The sequence below is a fragment of the Lepidochelys kempii genome, chromosome 6, assembly GCF_965140285.1.
Source record: "Lepidochelys kempii isolate rLepKem1 chromosome 6, rLepKem1.hap1, whole genome shotgun sequence".
Lineage (NCBI taxonomy): Eukaryota > Metazoa > Chordata > Testudines > Cheloniidae > Lepidochelys > Lepidochelys kempii.
The window spans coordinates 42,086,599-42,114,426 of NC_136385.1; the positions used below are offsets into that span (position 1 = coordinate 42,086,599).

General features: G+C 38.8%; 1 protein-coding gene across 2 annotated transcripts; it reads right to left on the bottom strand.

Moving 5' to 3' along the window:
- EIF3M (eukaryotic translation initiation factor 3 subunit M) lies at positions 1–26,782 on the bottom strand. Of its 2 annotated transcripts, XM_073347737.1 has the most exons (11): positions 26,673–26,781; positions 24,365–24,497; positions 20,797–20,935; positions 19,741–19,864; positions 19,043–19,137; positions 12,720–12,803; positions 9,624–9,723; positions 8,934–9,015; positions 1,633–1,776; positions 778–838; positions 1–297 (listed from the first exon to the last, which is right to left on the bottom strand). In XM_073347737.1, the coding sequence occupies exons 1-11, from the start codon at positions 26,712–26,714 to the stop codon at positions 177–179; spliced, it is 1,125 nt and encodes a 374-aa protein (XP_073203838.1). In that variant the 5' UTR covers positions 26,715–26,781; the 3' UTR covers positions 1–176. The 2 variants fall into 2 exon arrangements, with proteins under 2 accessions (XP_073203838.1, XP_073203839.1); XM_073347738.1 differs by lacking the exon at positions 1,633–1,776 and having other exon boundaries at positions 26,673–26,782.
- Positions 26,783–27,828: the final 1,046 nt, after the last annotated feature.

Here is a 27,828-nt window from a genome sequence, read left to right on the forward strand (position 1 = left end):
TGTTTTCCCATTTTACTTTTATTGCTTTTGTAGCTCATGGTTGAGTCTTTAATTTCTTAAAACCAATTACACATATTTTGGAGACAAAAAAACTTTGAAGTTGTCAAAATGAAGTTTTGAATGTTTTTACTATGGTTTTGGAATCTGCTCTGAGGCAAACAAAAACAACGCAACATTCAGGTATCAGAAAGACTGAGGAGACTGTTTTTCACTTGATTCAAATTTTGTTTCCAGGAGTTAAGTGTGTCATACAATTGTTGCCACTGCTGCTTTCCAAAAGTCCGATGTGTGCTGTTACTGTAGAAGTAAAACAAAATTGAAAAAAGGGATTAAGACACAGCATTTTTGCTATGCAATGCTCTTCTAGAATACATCTGTTTTACTTGTGTACATTTCTAGCTAGAAATAAGGTAAATCTAATCCTCCAATTCCAAATTGAATATGGAAACATCTATTTTTAGTCTCTGTATAAAAGGCTTCACCACACCCACGCCGTAGCCTTCCCCAAGTATTTAAAGCTGCAAAAGTCATTAGTATTCTTGCCACTGTTAGGTCATTAAATGAAATGTGCTGGAAAATAGGACTCTCCTATTAAATAAGCTAATCACATTCAAACTGAGCTTTAATAAAATTATGATAAATAGCAACTATTTAACTACAGGCAACTGATAGGAACAATACCTTGCTTCTAGTTAAAATATTAAACAGCTATATTAAATGAAATAATTAGAACACACTAAATTGTTCTACAAAATGCGGCAAAGAATTAAGTCTTACCTGACAACTACTTTTCTCTGTGTCTGATCAATTTTGCAGTTCACCATCTTTGTCTTTACAGCTGAAAACAGTAAAACGATTTGAGTGATACTTTCAAGAGATAGCAAGGACATAAAATAGTATAAGCATCTTTAAACTCAAATTCATGTAAATATATACAAGTAATAACTTGCTGGATGTTACAGCCAACAGCGAAACAACAACCTGGTAGGCAGAAAAGCAAAGTGACGTAGCAAGGTCATCCATGAATTCCTATGGTTTGGTGCCAATCTATTAAAGCAATATCCTGTACAGTTTTTATGAACTGTTCTCCCCTACAAACACATCCTGTTTTAATGACAGCAAGCAAAAACAGATGACAAATTAAACCTGCAAACAATTTATTAGTTCTATAAAGGATTATTTGAAATACAATTCCTGTCACTGAAAAGAAAACACTTCTCAAAAGTCAACAGTTGGCTAAGTCTTTAAATATGATGTTTCATACATGAATTTTTACATAAATTTAGAAATACAAATGGGAGGGTGGGGGAGCGCTTAAACCACATGTGGCTTGACAGACAAGTCTACATGTAAACAAGCAGTACCTTTTCATTGCTTAAGTTATAATATTCCATAGAGCGGTGTACGGAATTTGGCAAACTGCATGTAATGTTCTCTTAAAGATAACTAAGTATCTGTATTATAAGAATGGTGTATTTATCCAGCTTCTGTGTGTTAAACAACTGCCACTCATGTAAGACCCAAATCACATCTGTTCTAAAAATCCTCAAAACAAGGAATTAGTTTAAGAATAAAAACAAATAGTCCCCATGAAAAAAATGTGTAAAATATAAGCACGCTAACTCTTCTTACCATCAATGACAAATGCTTCTACATCATCTGCTCCAATCTGAAGTTCCTGCTGCATTGTGTCAAATGAGATTTCTTTGTTTTCCACTGCCATTCCCATAAAAGTAAGTAATCTCATTTTTGCCATATTCTGCTCATGCAACAAGCCTGCACAACAGAGCGTTAATAGTTTATGGGTATGAATTATAATTTGATAAACAAGTTTAACTATTTTCCACGTTCTTTCTACTACATATGCCTCAGAATAATTTCAAATTCACTTTACATCATTTGAGTAAATGTTCCCTATCTGGCTTTATCAACATTCCTGCATCTACCTTGTGCTTTACAAAGACACCCAATTTGCTCTTAGGTTCTTCTGGACCCAGTTATTGGCACTGAAAGTGCAGAAAAATGCAGAAAAACAGCAAAATCTTGGGTCTTGATCAACTAGTGTACAGTCAGCTCACATCTCCTTGAAATGTAACAGAATTTAGATATTCCAAATCAGTTACAGCAGTGTTTCCCAATACGGGGGCAGAATGTCAGAGGATGGGGGGTAGACAAAATTAGTTCAAAGTGCATCACCAGACAGAAGAGAAACGCAGTGGAACAGGGATGCCCAAATGACCCTAATGGTGCCCAAGCCCCCTCCCACTGCTACAATATCCTGAACTCTCATCCCCCTTGGTCCTCTTCCAGGATTCACATACCCTGTGGCTAAGACTAAAACGGAAGGTGGCTCCTTGAAGGCAACTTCAGATTTTTATTTATTTTTTTAAAGAGAAATATATCCTGTTGAGAAAGTATATTAGCCTTAACAGGGGACTCCTCTCAAACTTCAAACAACAACAACACAGGACACCTAGTGGCAATATATTCCCAGACATGCAGAAATGAAAAAATAGTAAAGGAAATGGAAACATACCTATATTGGTACTTATATAGCCCTCACCACCATAGCACAGGAGGCGTCAGTCGTCAGTGTATTATTTTTACAACACTCCTGTGATGTAGGAAAATGCTACTGTGCTCATCTTATGGATGGGGACACAGGCACAGAGATTACATGACTTTCTAAGGTCCTTCACACAAAGTCTGGCAGAGCAGGGAACTGAACCAGGATCTCATGAATCCCAGACCAAGCCTTAAGAACTAAACCAGCCTTCCTTCCTCAAGCAAGGCTTATATATGGCCCTTCCCCAACTGTCACACCTTATCTGGATATTCTGATTCAGCCAATCAAGTTTTTGGAGCTAAATTCTAGAATCTGCATAAAGTTTAATTAAAATTAACTTTAGTCACTTTAATCCAGTGTAATATAGATATTCACACTGCTCAGTAAATATTTAAGTTTGAAATTTATAACATCTGTATGCCAATAAAAGATCAGGGAAGCACATTATTACAGGACATCATGTTGTGTTAATTAGCAATAATTATGATGCAGGCTCCCTATCTGGCACAGATTCAACAAAAATGTGATCATCATAACTCAAATGAATGAATGAGAGCCACCAGCAACTATAGCTAACTGGGTGTAATGGAAATCTACAACCATCAAAAAAATCAATTAGTGCACATTAACCCTAATTAACAAATGCAAATGAGATGCTGATTAACTTTTTGGTGCAAGAAAGGTTGTTGATAACACCAGATTAGACGTGGACATGTTAGGGCGATTCAGTTGACACAAGATAATGCTACTATTGGCCTAAGTTGTCAGCATTAATAAAACAACAAATTGTAACAAACTGATGCCACCTGTAGGAGCCTTTATTGAACAGCTTTTACAGACTAATTTCATTTTTAATTCGTACTGAATCCAAAACAAGAGTAAAACGGAAGCAAGTACTCTATTAGATGCCAAAACTTACTACTTATAATTCATTTTACTCTGTTATTCACACTAATATTTATAGTTTCAAAGCATCATGCCTATCAAGAGGAAACAGCTAATTAAAAAAAATTCAGGAAAATAAGTTTAAAATGAAGCTATTTATAAAACTATAGCCAAATCTTCCTGAGAGATTTCTGTATCTTTTCTATCCCCGGAACGATTTTTAAAAGGTTTAGATTAAATGTGACCAGAAAATGTAGCTAGCATTGTAATTCAAAACTACTTTTATGTGTGTGTCGAGTCCTGGCCAAGACATGAAGAGATTCCTTACATAATTTTCTGACAGTTCAAACAAACACCAGGAAGTGAGAAAGCTCTTAAAATTGGACACAGATTACCTTTTTACCATTTAAAAATAATGTTCAGTTAGAAAACTGTAAGTTTTACAAGAATTAGCATATGTTAAATATACTGAAAATATCTACATTTTCAGATTTAAGGTATTTACTGATTAAACCTGTATATAGGAAAGGAAGCAAGAATAGTACTGACCATATTGGTGGGTGACCATAACACACAACAGATGCAAAGCATTTATTGTATATTTCAAAAATCAGCAAAAGTGCATTTTCAGCAATTATTTCTAGGAACAGACAAGCAACTTATTTATGGAGGTTCAAATATATGAAAATAGTTTAATGTATTACAAACGGTCTCTTTTGCACTAAGACAGCTCTATAGTCATTTGTATGCTTTTCTGATGTTTCAAATACACTCATGCAAACAGTAGCTGTGCTTTACTCTATCTACAATACACAAAGTGGCGCCATCAAACAGCAGGCTCTCTCTTGTCCATAAAATGGAAGTGCATATTGATGGTTCTAGTCATACTTTTATATTTTAATACAAAGTACCAGTGCCTTACAGTTTTCAGTAAAATTATTCTCAGACATACTACAATCCATTAAACCAAACGATGCCCATGTTACGTTGCACTAAACTATGTTTTGTTTTACAAAACTATAACATTTTTCTTGAATACCAGTACTGTCTTCATTTAAGTGTCATTTCAAAATCAAAGTTATAAAAAAAATATTTTTTATGGAAACATTTATTCATTACCAATATGTCAAAACCTTAATGTAGTAATAAAAAAATCTGCATCATTGAGCAATTTCTGCATTGTCACTGACCCCTGTCCTAAAAAGCTGCAATATAGAAAACGTAATTTTACTGCATGCAATAGCTTATGAACCAGTGCTCCTTTGAAACAGTCAATTACACATCAATGGGGGAGTGTCAAAGTGTTAATTACTACTCCTTTTTTTCCACAGTGTGTAAATAAAGAGGGTGCTGACATTAACATTCCATTGCATGGCTTCATGTGATGAAACAAATTAACTGGGACAGAATGTGGTTTGCCAAAGCCGAATGCATCAGCAATGCACAAACATTTGCATCTCTATATATTATTGTACTTCACCCTTGTTATACTGCTAGGTGGTAGAGTTAAATCATTTAAGCAATAGAAGTTTAGAAGTAAAGGCAGAGGAATCCTCTTTTTTGAGCTATGAATAATGAAGTGCTCATGGAAGTACAGGACCAATAGATTCTTCCAGGTATGGTGTGGGTAGATACGATATAAGGTTCCTCGCACAGTTTTGTTAATACTCCCTAATTCTGACCTGCACAACAAACCAGAATCTTGTCAGCTGAACAAGGGTCAATCACACCAAAGCTTGGTGAGCTCTGAATCTAGAAAATGGGGACTAAGAGACTGTCTACTCTTGAAAGTTAATTTGGAGTAAGGTGTTGTGTGAATTCAAACTCTTATGGCTATTTCTGAATATAACTCCTTGTGTGACACTTATTTTGGAATAAGAATGCCTTGTTCCTATTAAACTGAATCAGAAAAGGCACCCTTATTCTGGAATACGCCTACTAAATTATTTGCCATCTTGGATTTAAACAAGATGAGAGGCCAACTCTGACTGAAACATTGAGCCCTAACTCACTGTCACTTCGAACCCTACATGCGCTCTTAAGGCTTGTTTACTCTAGAAAGTTGCTATACCAGTATAGTTAAAGCAGTACACTTCCCTAAAGTGGCTGCAGCTCTACCACTATAAAGGTACTTTATACCAGCTGATATAGCTATAACTGAAGCGGTATATAATGCACCTTTCAGGTAACATTGTGTCCGCATTAGGACTTTTACTGATATAACTATTTTGGTTAAAAAAAGATCACCTTCCCTAATCAAAACAGTTATACAGGCCAAACTTTAGGACAGACCAAAGCTGTACTATTATCTGAATCAAAAGTGTTGCAGGGTTCATAAATACAGAACACACAAGATCTGCTCAGTGATTGAAAAATCTAAACAATTTCAGATGTGTATATGAAAAAATGCTTTGGTATCAAATTATTTAAAAATTAATGCATTTTTAAAAATTCTGTACACAGAGCACTCTTCAGAAGCCAGGATGAAACCTTTATGCTTATAGACTGAGCCCTGGTACCAAGGCTCTGAGCCATAACAGCATTGTACTAAGGCAACCATAGTTATAAGGCAGGAGGTCAGAGGATCCCCTACTGGTCTGGATGATACCCTAAATGTCACAGTAGATCAAGTCTTATAAAAAGTTTTGCATTGTTTTACTGGAGAAAACACAAAAGATGTGCTCAGTGATTTAAAATTTAAATCTAAACAATTTTGGTTCTGCATATGAAAAAATGCTTTTGTATCAAATTATTTAAAAGTTAATGCATTTTTTGAAATTATGCATCTAAAGCACTGTTCAGCATAAGCTGGTGAATTTTCTTACGGTATCCCATGTTCCCAAAAAGCACCACATTCCAGGGGTGTCTTGCCAAGATGAGGGCTTCACTCCAGCACCTCAAATGTGAATTTATAGTTTGTTATCCTAACTGTTTTGGATTTCTGGACAAATGTATCCTTTTAAAGCTCAATTTCTGATGCCTGTAAGAGAACTCTCTCTCATTCAGTCTTATGACATACAACTTATGACAAGTTAATTGTCCAACTACCACAATATAAAATGTGTAACGTGTCACAGTAACCTTCTCCCCTGCCCCCCCGCTGTTATTCATTGTAATTATTGTGTAACTGACATTGCCAGGTTATTGGGAGAAGTTACATGTGCACTAATGTAATGCAGTAAAAACTGTGGGATTATTTTGTAAATGTATAACTATTCAGAAGAGTGCAGCGAGAGAAGAGTTAGCTCTACTCAATAATTCTTTTCAGAGTAACAACCGTGTTAGTCTGTATTCGCAAAAAGAAAAGAAGGACTTGTGGCACCTTAGCTCACGAAAGCTCATGCTCAAATAAATTGGTTAGTCTCTAAGGTGCCACAAGTCCTCCTTTTCTTTCTGCAATAATTCTTTGTGCTCTTTAACCCATTTTTAAAATGCGTTCTTAACAGAAGCTGTCAGCCCTTTATTACCCAACCACAAGCCACAATGCATTAAAAAATGGAATACAGGAATTACTATACTCAATTAGGTTATTGATGCATCTCATCTGGCACCATATCTCCATCAATGACCAGCATGAACTGCTTCAGAAGAAGGTGTAAACCCTCCAAAAAAAATCAACAATTACGCAGCAACATGCCCATGAAGTAGCTTATTCCTAACCCCAGGTAGCTGTTTTATGTCCCGCAACATGGGGATTACATTTCCCTTTGAATTTATTATTAAAACTGTAGATGTTCTTGTGGATAAATGTCTAATACTTGACACATTCTTGTGGCAGTGAGTACCACAGATTAGTTGTGTGGTGAAAAAATCTATTTGGTTTATGATTTTAAAATTTGTTTCATTTTAATTTGTTTGGGTGCCTGCCTACATTTGTACTCATTTATATAATATGAGTATTCTCATGTAAGAAACTGGAATCCTAATATTTCAGCCCAATGTATCTTCTACTATAAGGGAGTGGAACACAGTGTATGCTTTGATGCGTGGATCGGATGAAGTGAGCTGTAGCTCACGAAAGCTTATGCTCAAATAAATTGGTTAGTCTCTAAGGTGCCACTAGTACTCCTGTTCTTTTTGCGGATACAGACTAACACGGCTGTTACTCTGAAACCGATAAAAAAAATTAAGTGGATTTAAATGTCAAATTTAAACAACCTTTTATGTATCTGGCTCTCTCCATAACCATTTATATTCTCAAGACCGACTGGTTTGCTTGAAAACATCTGTTCCTGAGCTGAATATGAAAAAATGACACTGCTTTGAAGCTTCATAGTCATTATTGAGATAACTATCCATTTAAATCATACTAAGACTCTACTTGACCATCAAAAAACTAATATAAGTTTTCCTCCTCTGAAAGACACCAGGCAATTCGTTATTTATGCTCAGCAACAAGTCAAATTTCTGACCCCCTATTCAGGTATTTAATTATTACAGTGATACTTCATAAATTTTAGTTTGCTTTGATTCAGCTTAGCACTATCGTATGTAAACAAATGTTTAGAGCAGAGGTAGTCAATTATTTTTTGTCAAGGTCCAAATTTCTTGGTCAAGGTATAGTCAAGGTCCAGACTCCAAAGAAAATAAAAAATCAAAAATGATGATAATAAGTAAATAAAAAGATTTCGGGGTCCATTCAAAAGCATCTGGTGGTCTGGATTTGGGGCACAGCCTGCCTATTGATTACTCCTGGTTTAGAATGTCACAAATTTCAAATTCTTGTACAACACTGAAGTGTTACCAACAGGTTTTTTAACGACTCCCTTACAATTACCACTACCTATGAAACACAGTACCTGAATAAGAGATAAAAGAAATCTACAGGCACTTGTCTTTCTATATACAAAAATGTATTAAAGCAAGTACCAGGAAAACATATTAAGATGTCTGACATGGGATTGCTCATACATGAAGTTGACAAACACAGTATTTGCTGTTAGAGAAAGGAATGTACGAGCTCAAGACAAACTGTAGTCTTGTCCAAAGATGGATGGCTAGCTAAGAGGTCTTAACCTCAATGAATAAAGAACTTGTGGCAAAGGCCCCAAACTTTAAACCTGGATAAGGAAAGGAGACAGGTAATATTAACTCATTCTAGCTAAGAAAAAGCCACAATTAAATGTACCTCCAAGTGACTGAGAAAAAGTTTCTAAATATCTATAATTAAAACCTAGTACCTGTTAGGTTCAGTAGTCATCTGCCTCTTTGCGGACATCACTATACTCTCTATACACATAAACCAGTAAGCTGTAATGTAGGGCATAGGCAGGACATGGAAGCGTGCCACAATTTATAATTCCACATCAGTTGTCAATGCACAGGCACTGAGCATAATAGGGGATGCCAGGCAACTTTTAAAATAAAATTAAAAAAAGATTAAGCTTTGAACCAACTGAGCAGGGAAGGCCGTTGACAGGTCCACATCCAAAGCCATGGGAAGAGTACTAGAAAGTCAGAAATGTAATAATTTAAAACTTACCAAGTGAGTCAATGAAGTCTTTGTTGTTCTGATAAAACTTGACATAGGATGCTAATTTAGCACTTACAAAAATGGTCAAAAGCTAAAGAAAAGAAGGAAAACCTCAAATATAAAAACAGTTTAACTAAATGTCATTACAATCAAACGGAACAGGTACCTCACGAGCATTTGCCCTGAAGGCACATGAAAAGGTCAGGTGCAGTTTAATGAATCTCTCTGAATGTACTTACAAAATGCAAATGGCATCAGAAAAAAAAAAGAATGAAGTTAACCATTTAGGGCCAACATCTGCCTCTAGATAATGACCACTCCCACTAACTTCAAAATGGACAATTTGTCTTGAGCTTGTTTTCCCAAAGCCTACCTATGTATCTGATGGCAAAATCTGGATCTTAGTGACAAGATTTCCTTACCCAAAGTGCACTTGCTTTAGTGATTATCTGTGAAGATCATATTCATCATCTTAAATTAGATTTGTACCCTTTTCTTACAATTAGTCTAAGAAAACAAATCGCAAACACATTTTTTAATTAACCCCTTGCTCAAGCATCTCTTGCAGTCCAATGGTTGTTGTTCCTGCATAGGATGCAGCTGAAGTAAGTCAACTTCAAAACAGATTAAATCAACAAAGAAAAAAAAACCCACTCAGGAGATGTCAAAACAACTTTTCTGAAAAACAAAGTTACTTACATCATGGATAAGTTCTCCTTCCAAAAATTTCACTGGTTTTAAGGCAAGAAGATGGTCAAAGAGAAAGGTATTTGGGTCCTTCAGTGCTCGGACAATACATCTAATTAGGGAAGGAAAGTACACATGGGCTACAATAAATAAATGCACTGCCAATTAAATTAGAATATTTATTGTGCGCTTCCACAGTGCTTTCTAGTGAATCTCAAAATGCTTACCAAATTATTCAAAAACAATAGGCTCGCATCACCATTGTGAATATGGAAGTATTTTTAACCCCATTTTAAAGAAGGGGAAAACAAAGTCACAGTGATTTGTCCAACATCATAAAGAAAATCTATGTCAGAGCATAAAAAAGGAACCAGATCAAATCTTCCTATCCTGTGCTTTAGCTATGGACTTGGTTTTTATTCCCTTACGTAACTTAAATTATTATATATGGGTAAATTATCTTTAATATCACCTATAAGCTTCATAGAACCAAGTCACTTTGTGAAGATGGATTAGACTCAGACATGTGACACAAAGCAGAACAAACACCAAGAAGCTTAAACATATTAAGATCCATAATTTATTAGTTGCAGCTAAAAACTTTAAACAGTCCTATAAAGTTTCTATAACTCCTGAAAAAACACTTTTTGTTGAACTGCATGTTTAGTAATTATATTTACAAGTAACCAACCAAGTTTTAGGATAATATTAGCATTACACTAGGGCTTAGAAGTCCCAACCGAGATTGTGATCCCATTGCATCAGGCACTTTTCATTTACTGTAAAAGACAGACCACGCCTGGAAAAGCTCAGAGTTTGAAAAAACAAGACAAATAAAACAAGTGGAAGCATAGAAGTATTAGGATTATCTCACTTTACAGATAGAGAAGGGAGGCATGAAAAAATTAAGTGACTTGCCCAAGGTCACCCAGGAAGTCTGTGATAGGGCAGGACTGATCCTAGATCTGAATGCCTTAACCTCAAGGCCACCCCTCTCTTCTCAACACTGCTAACAGGTAAGAACAAAAGTACTTGGCCACGAGACTATAATACACAAGCAGAAACAAGTATTTGATATGATAGTTTGGTCTTTAGGGTATGTTTTTTGTACATAGATATGGGTATTTGGTGCTAGTAAGTATACAAATGTTAATTCAGTAATATAAGCAGATCCGGTATCAATGACTATAGTTAAGATTGCCTAACACTCTCTATTATGAAAACTTATTTTCAGATGCTCTAATTTTGCCAAACTTTAATCATATTGGCTGAAAATTCCCATGCCAGGTCTCTTCCTCAGACTGAATCCCTCCCCTGCCCCGCTATTTCAGTGAAAACAGTTCAGCCATTTTAGAGAACAAGATTAAGAAAAACAGATAGTTTTGACAACGTTATCCCCCCAACCCAGCTGTTTTGCTGAAAAACTCTATATTTCCATTCTTCGGAACAAGAACTTGAAACATGGCAGGGGAGAATCTTATGGTCAGAGAGGTGCATTTCTACTCTTCCTGTGAAAACTAACACAGATCTGGCAGACTTAAGACTCTGAAAAAAAAATCACAATTTGCACATGCTCAGTAGAGCTTGTTAGTGCTAAAATCTCCAAACATGCTAACTAAACTGAGCATGCTCCTAACCCCCGCATTGAGCATTTTGGAAGGAAGAGACCAAGATGGGTTGGGCTGGAAACCAGGAGGAGACCATGAGTTAGTTCTGGTTCTCCCACTGGTAGTTATTAATTCTATGCACTTTGCAACCATTATTGCTGAGCAAGGCCTCTCATCTCTAATTTAGGAGGCAGTCAGACAACATTCACCCATTTTACAAATAAGATAACAGATGACGTACTTCTTTTTTAAAAGTTTGCTTTTTAAGAGAGGGGGAAATTACATAAAAATGCTACTTTTGAAAAACATTAAAGTTGAAAAGTCAAGCACTCAAGAGTTAGAATTGTTGCAAGAATTCAGCCCTCTCACATGTGCTACAATAAGTCTTTAATTACACGATCACATGCTGTTTGTTCTACAGCATCCTGTGCACAGAATGAAACAGATAGCTGCAAGAGAAAAGAGGATTGCTTATGTTTAAGGCACTGGACTGAGATCCTGGAGATCTATGTCCTCTGCATCTCAAATTGGTTTCAGGATTGTGAGCTGTGATTAGCTACACATCTCCTTTAATCACATTCTAGGTGAAGGATTTTCTAGTGATCCATAGTGTGGTGATCCATGTAGCTGCTCCTGTTAATATTCTGAATTTAAATAACTTTACTAAGTAGATCTGAGGGAATGCTACATTCCCCAAATGTAATAAGGTTATCACATATATCAAAAGTTTTTGTTAGCTTTGATGTATGTGTGACCAAAATGTTTAAATCTATGGGTACTCACAGAAAAATGGGCATGGTATGACCCTATTTGCTCACAATCTCCAGAAGATGTTAGGATTAAATCGATTTATGAACAAAATTGAACTACAGCATCCGCTACAAAAAATTAACTTCCTCAATTTATTGCATAAGAATCAATGTATGGTAATTTACTCAGCGAGAGCAATGAAGGTGACCAGCAGGTACTTCTTAAGAGTATCCCATAACAATAAGACACTACACTGAATGAACTCAATAGCAAGGATGACACTTTTCACAATATTTTGAATATAACCTTTATAACCTTCTTTCTGTGTTATCCAAAGCCATGGAATGGTGTCTTGCACTCCATGAGACCTCCCAGCATACCCTCTGGGGAGTGGTGAAAGCTCAGAAAAATGGCCTTTTATAAGAAGTAGATAATTTTAAAAGAGTATTTCATCCTTCACAAAAACATGCTGTTCCCTCTGCTGCCGACAAGTACTTCCTGACCTCTAACCCTCCAGCAACAAGCTAGCGCAATCCCGTGCGGTTTGAGACCAATAGAATATTGAAAGGTAGGAAGACTCGCAAAGGAATCAGCTGAACATGCTCTGTGGGGTTTAACAAAGCTTTGGCATTTAAAAGTCAGTTGTGCAACTGACTTTTCAATGCTCTCATTATTTGGGGCACTAAGCACATAACCATACAAATACTGCATTACAAGTGACCTTCAAGGAAATCCAAGAGTTTCATATTACCTGTGAGCATCAACTCTAGCCTGGGAAGCATTATCCTCTGTGTAACTTCCCAACAGTTCCACCATTATTTTGGCTGCAGTGTCACTATGGGGGGAGGGGAGAGAAAAAAGTGTTACCTCTGGAATGCTGAAAAATAATTACAAGCTACTCAAATATTTAAATAACGCCATTATGAAGTTATAGTTCACCTGAAATTGTATTTAAAAGGATGTGATCAATATTAATTGCAGTGAAGAGGACAAATTAGCCAAATGTATTCATTCAATTGTGGTTTTACAAAATGTTTATCTTCACCCTTCATTTCATTCTCTTAAACTGATAAATTACCTGCTAGTTATGGAAAGCTTTCCTAGCTGGGAACCGCTTCACGTGATTCACTAGAACACTCTTTTTACACACATCTGGATCTAATCACTGCAGAATAAGTAGTACTGCACAGTTTACTTCAAAATGCAAGATGGCATATTTAAAGAGCATTTATGGTCAGAAAAGTGACTATGTAAAAGCAGCACCTTCTTACTTAACAGATCTGTTCTGTGAGCATTCAGAATGACATCTACTGACTTTAGTGTCAAAATTAAGTTTTTACTACTTTTTGCTCCTGTAAATCTAGCAAAGCAAATAAAGCTGAGGGTGAGCCAGATTGTTCTCTCACTCACATTCACACAATTAAGTTCCAATTGCAGAATTTTTATTATTGGTCATGATGTGGAAGTCAGATAGAACTCAGCTTTGGTTTGCCAGGCTTACCTTTAGAAAAAATCTTTACTAGTAAACTGAATAAAACTTGAGATGAAAAGCTGTGGTCTTGTCTACACTGAAGGTTTTGGTGGGGTTTTTTTTGTTGTTTTTTTTTAAACAACATCCTACCAGCACTATCAAAAAATGGAAATGCTAGTGCAGACCAGTTCCTAATTAGATGATGGAGTAGTAAACACACCAGTGACTGATGTATATGCTGGTGATTTCACCACTGCTAGCTGTAGCGAAGCCACCAACTGCTGGAGGTTTCACGAAAGCTTCAGCATAGACAGATATAATACCATTTCTATAGTCACCTTTCAGAAGGTATAACTACACTATAAAATAAGAGAAGCGGTTTTCCACATGGACAGAAGGTTTGACCTTTTCTTTAATGACGCAAACCTTCTGAATGAGTCACTGAGACCTGGAGGACATTACCAATAACAGAATTTAACCAATTTTGTGATTTCTACCCATGAAATCACTAACAACTCTCTCCTGAAACTATCTTACTACTTGCTTTGAAGGGGCTAATCTACATTTGGAACCAAATCTCAGTAAGGAGGATACTAATTCATGCACTTTTCTGAAAAGTGTCTAATACATTCATGAAAAAGATTCCTTCTCCCTTCCTTCCCTCTACACATAACACTGGGGATCCCTTATCAATCTGCTCTATTTTGCCTGTTAGTAAGAAGCTCAAACTGATTATTCTAACCTTCAGAGTCTCAGAGTATTTTTGTAACATGAAAATCTGAACATTTCCTTTAGAGCAATTCCAGGCACTGTGGATTTCCTTCTGTGATAAATCTACTTGTTTCATTTAAGAACACATTAGAATATCTGCAGATTTTTATTAATGGAAAGCCTCAGATTGCAAGGTTTAGCAGTATAGTCAGCATATAACTAGTTACCTTTAACCATGAACTCTGAACAAGTCAGAAAGGGCAGAAACTGAGTGATGAATTGTAATCACCCCGGGCAGTGTTGTGATACCATCCACATATGCCTAGCCCACAGGGGGCTCAGGTGAGAAGTGTTTTTGTATTTTTATAGCACTCCTCTTTTTTGCGTTATGTTATTATTAAGGAAAATAATATTCAAGAAGACACCTTGCAAAGCTGCCACTTATTAGGATCCTCTATAAGAAGAGGCTTCAAGCTCTCACAGAATTCTGGCATGATGAGAAGCAAGAGATAGCTGATTCAATCTGGCGATGGATGAAATGGGAGAACACCTCTTTTGCCCAAGGTGTTGTATACCCAGCGGAATTTGCCACAGAACTGCTATTGCTGCAGAATTTTATTCCATGATCAAAGCTTACTTTTTTTTTTTTTTTTTAAATTAAGATTCTAGCCCTTTTTGGTTGTGAATACAGGTGGCTCACCTTTGGAAAATCAACTGATGAAGTGCTGTCTGCATAAGGGCTAGTCTACATACAAACTTGCACCAAATTAACAAAAGGTATAAATTAAAAGCTTATCTAGGCATTTTCATGCATTGAAAATTGTCACTTTGGAAGACAAGTGGTTTAAGTTGTTATGGCCAACATACTACCTGTTTGCATGTAGACTAGCCCTAAGGCAGTGCCTACATTAGAGATTTTTGCACTGGCAAAGGTACATCAACGCAGTGAACCAGCATAAACAAACACCTAGTGAAGACACAATGAATCAATTTAAGATGAGGTTTACTGTATGTAGACAACCTGAAATAATGGCCGAGAGGCATGAACTGCCCCACGCATCTCAGAAAGCTGCTAGCTATAAAACCTAGTTATGAAAATTTAGGCCTTGCCTTCACTGCTAAAAAACATACGTTTTTACTAAAGCACCTGAGAGAGCCCAAGTTACACAATGAAGACTAGATACTTTAGTTTTAACATCAGGCAAACTTGCTGAGGTCAGCCCTATACATGCATCTATTTTAGCAACAAAAACAAGGCCTCAAATGGCAACAATGTTAACTATTTAATTGCTGATCATTTTAGTAGATACATCCAGCTAGTGTGCTTATCTCAAACTGCCTCCTACAACTTCCCAGCTGCCAAAAGCGCCATTTTCCACCCACCTGCCAAGATTTCCACCGATAAATTATTTTCAATTCTGCAGCACTTTGAAAGTGAAAAAATTAGAAACTAAACTAAAATTAAAACTCACGAAGAATACTGTTCTGGTTGTAATATTTTCATATTTAACATAGAGCTCTATTTTGAATTGATCTGATCTGCTGCAGAATTTAGGACCAGCTTGCTGTGGAACAATAGAGCCTTGCTCTTATCCTTGCTATAGGGCATTTAGCTCATTTTAGAGAAAATATTTGCCGCTCACTTTTTAGAAAACAAAAGATTTTTCACTTGTACTTCCAGAAAATGTAAAATTAAGAATTTCAAGAAATTAAACTCCCTCCCCTCCAATCTTTTACGTTCCCATAGAACAAGTACAGCAGACATTTCTGCCCTATTTAATTCAGTTCAATTTTGGACCGTGGATATAAATTTGGGTGCTGAACGTGGCAACATACATGTCAACATTTTACAAAAGCTCTCTACAATGCTGTACATCTCCTGTGTTGTGCACACTTGTATTTTTGATATTCTTCTGGAAAGATGACCCAGGCAAATACTTTCAGCTGCACTGGCCAATCTAGATGCATAATTAGACAAAAAGTCAATGGGAAGGAGGTGGCTGAAACCAGGAATAACAGAGGTGAGAAGGGGAACAGAGTATATAGGGGGGGTTTAAACAAGATTTGGTAATCACAAGTCACTCTACATTTTAAAAATTCCGTGGGAGGATACAACTAATGATCTTGCAAGATCTTTGCTGAGTGCTTCCTTGGGAGCACCAGAAGACTGGAAGAGAGGAGAGTCTGCTATGCCAAGCAGTTTCACTCTGCTACAGCTGGGTAAGCGCTAGGTGCAGCAGCAGCTAAGGCACAGAGCTCCACTGGAGAATCTCTGCAGGAAGAGGCACAAAGAGCAGGGGGGAAAAAACCATCTCCCCAACAAAATTCAGCTACCAATAAAGATCTCAGCAATAAGGCAACCCCTGCCATCTTCCAATTTTCCTCAGTTCACCGTGGAAAAATTAATATTATTTTCTTACTCCAAGGACGCCCGATGATTCTTGAACACTAGAAATAGGAAACTTCCACCAGAAAGTAGCAGGAGTCTCACTTATTACTGTGGGATAGAAGTGTGCATGTTTAACATCTATATTTAAAGTAGCCTTCAGAAGTTACTGGAACTGTACACTCTATGGTCATACACTATGGAAGATCCATTAGCTATACATATCAATCCATCTTACAACAGCTGGTGAGACATCAGAAAGTTAAAAACTTCAATTCTTCTAAATAATTATTTCTCCATTTCCTTTGATTAAAAACAGACAAAGTAATTGAAGTATGACTTTATCACTTAATTTTTCCATTCCCATTTATCTTCTCATACTGCTGGGTCTAGCAACATTCCTGAATGCTAAGGCTGGAATGCTGCTTTGAGTTTCTCAGAGTATTGCAGATAGTGCCTGCCCATTGATCCAGGAGAATGATCTAGGTCAAAGGTCACTCTTTATTTTCTTTCCCCTAAGAAGAATAAGGTGCTCTGAAAAATTGCCCTATTGATTGCAAACTCTGCACTGACCCAGATGGTAGTGCCATGCATGCAGGAGTTTGTGAAAGATATTTTAATGCTTAACTCTATAGTGCAGATATTTTTTACGATTTTGGTGGTAAAGTGGAATACATTACCAAAACCAAGACAATTTAAAGAAAATTAATTCATATACAGATTTGATAACTAGCCAAGTTAGAAAACAGTTAACTGTTTAAAAGACAATTGGAGCCAATTTGTTAACTTCCTCTTCAATTCAAAGATCTACAGGTGGAATTTGAAAATGATAATGGAAAAGCAAGCTAGTTCGATTGCAAATAGCTTTTCTTTTAATTAGATGACTTAAATGGATGATCCTTTATATCTTGGCTAATTTTTAATAACATTTGTAATGTTTGCAGTCAGCTAATTATCGTTTTGCTTTAGAAAAACATAGGGCTCTATAATTCCATTGGCATAAGCAGTTTTTACAGAGTAGAAATGTATATTAACTCAGTACTTTCCAAACATAAAGCCCAGACTCTTCATTACATACAAGGTCTTTGGTTAACCTCTCAAAGAATGTGTAAGTATTATTTTGGCCACCTGAGAACTGTTATATAGTCTCATCCTTGAAAAAGTATTCTAGTGAAAATGGCTGAATGAATAAGAAGTTGAATGAAGATTACGGCTCAGATCCTTGGCTACATTGAAGGCAATTTTACACCACAATATCACTGTAAATCATCCCTGATACCAGATTAGCCACTCTTGGGAGCCTTACCCCAATTTAGGGCAGGATCCCCTGAATGACAGCCAACATAGCAGTTTCCCAACATCCATGACCAGTGGAACCCATGAGTAGTTGATCCCTGGTTGTCATATGTGAAATCTAGCAGTTTATACAAACTGAAAATCATTCCTCTCGAAGATTCATTTAAATACAATATTTTTTGCCCTCTTCTTGCAGCAGGGCATGTAGCAAAAACCATCACAATCACGCTGTCCTCCCAAAAAACTGACCAAAACCTCAAACCTTTAATTACAAATATTTTAATAACCTCAAGTCCTTTTTAAGTAAGCGAAGGAGAGGGATACCGAAAGTGTGTGCATAATACTCTCAGGTGCTGTGATAATAAGCCTAGTAAAATAAGATGCCTGCTTGTCCACAAAGATAAAGAGGGGGCTGTCCATCTACATAAAGGAAATGAGTGTTAAAAACATACCAAAAATCCTGAAACTGTTGTGTAACAATTCTTTATTTAAATCTGAATGAAAAAAAGTTTACTTTTGTGAAGGCAAGGTTTGTGTCTCTTGTTTATCCTTTCTTATCAGTAAATGTAAAGAGTTATGCTGACGTGTACAAACAAGAGCTGCTGTCAATTTATTAACACAAATTAATTTGCAGGTAGACTGTACAGAATTACATAAAATGTCAAATTATTTTGGTCAGCCTACTTCATTAGATCAGACTCCTATAATGATCCCCAATGATTTTTTAAAACAATTCAGTAGGTATTATATTAACATTAATTCCCATGTCTAGTGCAAAGCTTTGTCTCGAAGGTAATGTTTATAACAGCAGACTGATTGTGATAACTTTGATTAATAGACACTCCCCCAACCAACTGAACAATAGAGATGGCACTACACACATTTTAAAACATCAAAGCTCAATTAAACAATAAACTTGGCATAATGCTATCATTTCGAGAAGGAAAGCAAAAGTTTTACTTTTGTAAGTTTATAGCTTTCAATCAACCCATTAACTTTAGTATCTTCTAAGAAAAAATGGTTTAACTTAAAAGAGCTCTTAAATACTAGTTTAAGACGTAATAAAAGTACGTCCAGATGTATTCGATGAGATTTAAAAGATTTACAGTAAAGAATAGTGTAATGAAAAACAATTTCCCCCCCAAATCTTACACTATATACTAATTTAAAACTACTGAAATTCTCTAGTCTCTTATTTAACTCAACATACCTCTTCTTGCAGTCCACCAATGCATCATACAGCAGTCTCAGAAGAGTATGTTTTTTCTCTGTGCTGAGATTCCAGTCAGAAATCCACTTTCGAACCTTCATAGAAAACAATTAAAAAAGTGTTGCAAACGTTTTCTGAAGAGTAATCTGACTGTTAACGTTAGAACTACAAACACTGCCCACTTAAACATGACCCAGGCTCTCCTGAAGAGGAAAAAGAATGACGGAAAGGATCTTTCCCAGAGATCCCTGTCTGGCTCTTCTGGGTATTCACTCCGCAGTCCAAAAATCAGGAAAGTGCACCACTGGAGGGCCAGAAATCAGTACCTCACACCCTCTTCCTAAAGGAGGAGAGTGGGCTTACAGATCTCTGCCTCCATAGTGAGGGACATCAAACTAGTGTCCCAAAGCTGGTTACAGCACTTTTCCCACACCCTGCATATTCAAACAAAGCTCAGACAGATCTGATGTGTTTAACATCAGGGAGAGATGTTTACTTTCTAGTTTGCTATGAAGAGCAGTTTGACTTTGATTATAGGGACAAAAACTTCTTTTAAAAGGTCAAAAACCACAGTGAAAAATTTGGTTTTTATTCCAATTGAGCTTGATAATTTTTAATTGTGATAGCCACTATGTATTACCTCTGACTACCTGCATACAGTTAATATAGAAAATAACTAGTGACACCACATCAATTACCTGATCTAGTTCAGTTGGAATGTACTGAATGGCACCACATGCTGAGGCCACTTTAATAAGGCTGCAGTAGACTGTATATCTCACAGGAGTATTCTTATCCATACCGTGGAAGAGATTGCTCAGCCTAAACCACAAAGAACAAATCAATTAACCCTAGCAGGTTTGGCAATTAATGAGGTGAATATGTGCAGACACCAATGTGTCCACTGACATGTGTACTAGTATATAAAATGTAAATCTGTCTAACCACCATTAGAGCCCTGTGTGGATACAAAATTTATATCCACGGATATAAAGCAGATATCCGCGGAGCTGATGGGCTCTAGCAACAACGAGCGAGACCAGCGCGGCCATGGCCAGCAACTGGGTCAAGAACTGCAGCAGCAAAAGCAGCAGCAGGTTGGGCCACCACTTGTAGGAGCCAGCACCCAGCCCGGGCAGCTGGGCCGTCCCCAGCCCCATCCATTGAGCCAGACACCAGGCTCACTGGCAGCTGTCCCTGGTCGCACTAGTGTGTGCAAGCGGCTTGCATGCTACCAGACAAGAGTCCCTTCCACACAGCAGTCCAGGAATATGCGAGTTGCTTGCGCATACTGATGTAACCAGGGACAGCTGCCAGTGAGCCTGCTATTCTTGCTAGTTGTTGCTATAGCCCTGCAGCTCCGCGGATAGCCACGGATATAAATTTTGTATCAGCACAGGGCTTTAACCACCATCATCTCAGTGCTAGGACAGAGATGACAATGGCTTACTGTTTTATAGCACCTTCCATCAGAAGATCTCAACGCACTCTAAAAACATTAATAAATTTAGCCTCAGAACATCCCAGTGAGGTAGGTAGGTATCCCCACAAATGGGGGAAAAGAGGCAAAAAGGTGACAAAAATGCAAGGGTCACACATGTACAAAGATTCAATAGAAGCCAGTTTTCAATTCCTAGGCCTGTACTTAAAAACAAAAAACAAACCAAAACACACACACACAACTATCCCTCCTCCTGAAAGGAAGGATATTTTATAAAATATTTTAGTTCCCCTGATCCCTAAGGGATACTTACAGCTGCAGCCTCAGAGATGGACGCTCGCCTTCCCGAAATTTTACCAACTTCTCACACAGGCTTTCAATTAAAGCTTCTTGTTTGTCAGGTTCCAGGATAAGAAGCAGAGATACTACACTGTTCATTACACTTTCAACATCTATACATAAACAAAACATGCATCAACTTAACGCTACAGGCAACAATTACTTCATCAGTGCTAGAAATGCTCCTGCCACTAATGCTTATTTTGTCTCCCCATGACATACTGGAAAAGGGCAATTCCAGCCTCATAGGCTTTTTACAAAATCAGTTATTAAACTGGACAAATATAATGTGTGTGACAGCAGCTCAGTTTAACCTGCAATCCCCTGCCAGCGTATCTCAACCCTATTTATTTTCCACTTCTAGGGTGGAAAGAGAATTTGGTCTCCATGACATCAATCTCGATATTTTATGGGAAGCCAATGTAAATTAAAAGATCTCCATCCCTATCTTCAAAACACTCAATGGCTTGGGTTCAGCACATCTAAAAGATTGCCTAAAATTTAAGAATGAGGACTATGATCAACAACTCTGTACCTCAGGCACAATGGTGCTTTATCACAAGAGTAAAGCTGATCTGCCAAAGACAAAGCTTTTTCAGGAGTCAGTCCCAGACCGTAGAACGAACTCCCACAGAAACTAAGGACCATCAATAAAGCTCATTTCCTCTGCAAGTGCAAGGTGCACTTTGACTTGTCTGCTCTAACAAACATACAGTGACATGTCCATATATATTTTAAAAACGTACCAAAACACTACACTGCAAACACAATCCCCCCTTCACTCCCCCTCTCCCCCGGGAGAAGATAAGAGGAAAATTAACTACATGTGACAAATGTTTATTACATTGCTTAATGCACAACTGGAAGGCACTCAAATAATAGTGATAAGAGCTGTACAAGAACCTACAAAGAATATGATTCTCATTGAGACTGCCAACAAGGGTGCCAATTAACGGCAGCCATAGCTGCAGTTTGTGCTATGGACACCTGCTCATGACAACACAGACCCAAGAGCACCTTGGTTTCTGAGCAGCCAAGAGTTTGCAACAACTTTCCATCACTATCTACACCGGAGTAGTAAATCCCCTGGTTCGCCCAGTCCTTGCGCAAACTATTTTTAATCTCAAATACCCTGATGTCCAATAAAAAGATCACTATAATATTCCAATTCACCAGACTTACTAGACTGCCAAAATGGAGATGAGCGTTCCCAATATTTATCTTCTGGGATTAACTGTACACCCCAAAAAGCAATGTAAAAAAAAATATTAGCTTCCCCATGACAAGCATGGCAGACTATTATGAATACAATCTTCTCCAAATAAGGCTACTTCAGTTTAAAAAAGTATGGTCATTCTGGCTATAGAATTATGGGGTCTATCCATATATTTTACGTGCATTTGTCTGCTGCAAGATGCTAAATGATCAATATTCATAAATATTCATCCCTAAATGAATCCTCACCCTTTCAAATAAGACAGGCATATCAGCTATCGATTTTGTCACACCTAAAAGATATAGCCATATACAAAGAATAATTTAGAATATAGGATGCACAGAAACTCAGGTAAGAGTCATAGTACACTTAACATTTATTGCAATTAGTACTGCATCCTGTCGAAAGGTCTCAGAAGACAACGTTACATTTCTAGGGCAGGGTTAACTGATTTAGTTTACCCTCAACGTTAACAGTTACTTGCATCAAATTTCCTCATTCTTCTTAAAGTTATGCTGCTACTTACTTGAATGGCTCTCCCTGCTCTTAACCAGCAACAAATCTTATTTCACCACTTATTTTTTAAATGGAAATTGGTTTTGTACATGATTAATCACCCATCTCAGACACAGTCATAAGAACATAAGAATGGTCTATCCAGCACAGTATCCTGTCTACTGACAGTGGCCAACGCCAGGTGTCCCAGAGGGAGTGAACCTAACAGGTAATGATCCAGTGATCTCTTTCCTGCCATCCATCTCCACCCTCGGACAAACAGAAGCTAGGGACACCATTCCTTACCCATCCTGGCTAATAGCCATTAATGGACTTAACCTCCATGAATTTATCCAGTTCTCTTTTAAACCCTGGTATAGTCCTAGCCTTCACAACCTCCTCAGGCAAGGAGTTCTGCAGGCTGACTTGTGCTGAGTGAAGAGGAACTTCCGTTCATTTGTTTTAAACCTGCTACCCATTAATTTCATTTGGTGGCCTCTCGTTCTTATATTATGGGAACAATAACTTTTCCTTATTCACTTTCTCCACACCACTCATGATTTTATATACCTCTATCATATCCCCCCTTAGTCTCCTCTTTTCCAAGCTGAAAAGTTCTAGCCTCTTTAGTCTCTCCTCTTATGGGACCCATTCCAAACCCCTAATCATTTTAAGAAAAGGAGTATTTGTGGCACCTTAGAGACTAACAAATTTATTTGAGCATAAGCTTTCGTGAGCTACAGCTCACTTCATCGGATGCATCAAATAAATCTGTTAGTCTCTAAAGTGCCACAAGTACTCTTTTTCTTTTTGCGAATACAAACTAACCCGGCTGCTACTCTGAAACTAATCATTTTAGCTGCCCTTTTCTGAACCTTTTCTAATGCCAGTATATCCTTTTTGAGATGAGGTGACCACATCTGTACGCAGTATTCAAGATGTGGGCTTACCATGGATTTATATACGGGTCCAAACTATATTTCCCATTTCTTCAAAAGGAACTGCATGTCATCAAGAGACAGGACTGAATACAGACACATTTTGCCTTGTTTGAACTACCACACTGAAGGAAACACATTTCTTCACCACTGTGGGAAATTCTGCCCTTTTGTGGGTTAACAAGAGCCTGTTGTACTGTAATAATGTTGACACTTCTACTGAATACAGTCTGTTCATGTATGAGTCTTTATGTAGTGAAGGCCATGGAACAGGTTTCCAAACCTTGCCAACAGTTATCTGAGAGGGTGTCTGTGCAAATGATTTATTTTGTCTTCTTTTGTGTCTGCATTATGCAGATTCAAAGAGAGGAGGCAAAGAATGGCTTAACTCCCACAGACCACTACACCATGTGCCGCAGAGACTAAACACTGCCTTACATGGCCTCTAAGTCTATTTGTGAATTTACACCAGCCAAGGACAGGGTGAGTATGGTATCATATCACTTTCACTGTAGGTGAATAACCTCAGTACATAGCAGTTTCAAAGTTCCCAGCTGGGATTCTTCTATTACTGACAAAAATTAATGTTCTTGTATAGGCTGGTCCCTTTAAAAATTTAGGGTGGGATTTTCAAAAACTCCCAGCACTGGCCTAGTTCTGTTCCCATTTAATTCAACAGGCGTTTTACCACTGATTTCAGATGGGCGCGACACTGAACACTTCTGAAAATCCTACTTAATGCATAATGACCTTCCTATGAGTACTCTCTCTATTGGTCTCTCTGCCGTGCAAGTGCTCTATGTAACTTAAGGTGACTCACAAGCTCAGTCATCATAAAGTTCCTGAATATGCTAATCAAGACTATCCATACCAAGACTTTCAAAGACACAAACCTTTATCATCCTCCTTTAGACATACATCACAGACTTCAATAATCTGAGCCAAGTCACTGTGAAGTCCACCTTCAGAGTTCTCTTCGGAGATCTCAGCTCCTTTAGATTTCAGATAAGCTCGAAGTTCTGCAGCCTTTTAAAGAAATAAAGAAACTAATACAAATGTACATACTACTAGCAACATCTTATTGGCGGTCTTCACTTGAATGAAAAGGTGTGCTTTTAACTCAGATTAGCTAACTTGAGGTAAAATCCTAGTAAAAAGCAAGACAGTTAGCTGGTTCCCTCATAGTCTTGTGTGAAAACTACAAATGTCTTGCCTTCTCTAGGATTTTACCTCAAAGTAGCTAACAATCTGAGAACATACCTCCTCCCTGGTGACAAGGCCTATACCTTAACTTTACAATCCAACACTTTACTAAATGACAAGAGTATAAGCTCTTTGAAGTCATACGTTTGTACAGCGACTAGCACCACAGGGTCCTGATCTGATTGTGACTTTTAGGTGCTAGTGCAATACAAAGATAAAAATGTTTTCAAAAGAATTTATGTCAAGGATCAAAATTAAATAAACATGGTATTACTTAAGAAATAACTGAAAAGTACATTTCAGAACCCCACAAGAGATTTTGGATTCAATGTTTGAAGACCTGTTACTAGACGTTCATGCCACAAATTTCTAGTCTCTGTGGTTTAAGAGTATTTTCAATGTTTGTTTATTTTGCAGAACTTAAATATTTTTTCAAAAGCCTTCAGAAAGTGAGCAAAAGCTCAGAAACACGAGCCAGCGCACACCATAATGGCAATTTTAATACCAAGAAGGTTGAAAGAATAAGTAATGTCGGATATCTGAGTTAACTTTCTTTTTTTCTCTCCTCAAAGTGGGACTCGAGGGGAGGAATGAAGGAGGAAGGGAGAAATAAAAGATGTTAGAGGCATGGGATTTGGGAGCAGGGGATTAAGAGACAATATTACATGAAATAATTAATATTTAAACTAATCAAAGACACAAGAAATGCATTAAATTTAGTGTTCTAACTTTCAGCGAAGTTTATTTTAAAGGGCCTCATGGAGCTCCCAAGCATTTTGATGGAACTTTTGCAATTTCCTATTCCCACAGTCTACAGAGCTCCAGCAGGCACAAGGGTAATATAGTCCAGTATTCATTTAAAGAAAATGGTATACAACATGTTCATCAGTGCTTCACTTATTTGTTTTCTAGTCTCAGGAAATGTTTTAGGTTTGTCTTGCAAATATTGTTTAGTCCTTAACAAAGAATGTAACACCCTATAATATTTGTAGATTAAATATCAGCAAAATGATATAAAACTGAACCTTCCATTCAATACTATATATATGCTTTGTGTCCTCAAGAGTTTCATATTGCTGAGCACTGTTAAAACACCGCCTTGTTTCCTCTTAAGAGAGATTTCAGTAACAGGTGAAATGACATGTACAAAGTGCTGTAGGATCATCTGGGATAAAGAGTTATATAGCTCTGGTATTAATTCTGACTTTAGAAAGGCTTTGTACGAAAAATCCACCAGACCCCACGCTCAGCGCACTGAGGATCAGTTACAGCTTCTAGCTATCAGGGCCATTCTAGGATGGACTGAAACTGACCACATGGGCAGTGTTATTGTAGCCCCGTTCGTCCCAGGATATTAAGGACAAGGTGGGTGCGGAAATATCTTTCATTGGACCAACTACAGTTGGCGAGAGGGACAAGCTTTCTCAGAGCGACACAGAGCTCTTCTTCGGGGCTTGTCTTTCTCACCCACAGAAGCTGGTTGGATAAGGGATATCACCTCACCCACCTTCTCTCTCTCTGGAACTGACCAGCCGATTACGGGGACACCGGCAGGAAGATCAGTTGACGCTTTCCAACCCCGCCCCCGTCCCGGGACAGGCCTGAGGCAGCCCAGCCCCCAAGGCACGCACGGGATCGGGCGTGGGCGCGCAGCACAAGCGACAGGGGCGGCCGGTTCTGGTGGCTTCCCGAGCGTCCCTCCCCCGGCCGTTAACCGTCAGGGAGCCGGGTCACTCAGCCCGGGCGCGCCGCGGGCTCGCTGCCCCCACCCGACAGCCGGGCGGCTACTGGCTCCCCCTCCCCGGGCCCCTCGGCTTGACACTCGGTGGGTCTGAGTCAGGGAAGCGGCGCCCCGGGACGCTGGGAAGCAGCCGGACACGCGGTGCGGGCCGGAGCCGGCACTGGGAGGCCCCAGGAGGGAGCCGGGTCCAGGCGGAGGAGAGGCGGCTGCACCGCCCAAACCGCGGACACCCAGCGCGGCTTCCCCAGTCCCCTAACCTGGTCCTCCTCGGTAATATCGATGAAGGCCGGGACGCTCATGGCCGCGACGGCTCCCCTGCCTGGCCCGGAGAGAGCACGCCACCCTCACCGGAAAGGTGGTGGTGCGTCACTTCCGGGACCGCGCACAGTCTGCTTCCGGGGTACTGGCCGCTCTGCCCCTCCCCCGTGGGGCCTGGCGGACGCCAGCCTGCCAGGCAGCCGCCGACCCCCTGTGTCGGGCCAGGTACCCGCGGAGACTCGCCCCGGCTCTGCGGTTGTTGTGTAAAGCGCCAGCTGCGGGAGTCCCGTGAGAGCCCCCGCTTCCCTCAACCGTTCTTGCGCGCGGGGCAGCGGAGATAAGCGGGAAGACTTGACCCTTAGCGGCTCCAAAGGCAGAAGGAGAATGTAGACAGCCCAAGGGGCTTTGTGTGCATTGCACAGCCTTTGGGGCCTGATGCTCTTTGGGCACGGGGAGGTGGCAGCAGGCATGTGTGCATCTCACTCAGAGCCCACCACCAGACTAACCTTCCCAGAAGCCAAAGCATCCTCTTACCCCCCGCAAGACAGTATAACCCTCCTCAAAGGGTAACACCTGTGGCGGTTCTCTCTCTACTTCTAAGCACCCTTGTTCCTCTTCTCTCCGCACTTCCCATCTGTTGCCCCACAAAGTCACCAGACTGCCTCCTCCTGCCATTAGCCAAGCTGGCAATAATCCGTGGAGCAGATCAATGAGGAGATTCTCAGTGATTGTGGCGACTTCTTCCCTTCCTTGGATCATTCATGCATCTGGGCCTGGTTCCTCTGCAGGGCATCCACTGACTCCTTTGCAGAACAATGGGAATTGTCCACAGTGGGCATCCAGTTCCCTCATTTTGTATTTATGAGTCATGACACCCTGTCTCCGTTCTCAGATTTGTAATCCCACGTAATTAGTTGATTTCTGGGTTCAGTGGCTCCTCTCCCTTATGAGGTGGTGGGCCTTTCATTTTGGTGGACTTATGCCCATCCTTCTGAGACTTCAAATAGGACCAAAGAGGTGGTCTTTTGGTAAAGTATGAAGTGGGAGAGAGAGCATTCCTTCAGTCTTGCCAAATTACAGACCCCAAATTTAGGAGATATTCAGTTTTCAAATTAGTTTATTTAAATGAAAATGTATTTAAAGAATTCACAATCA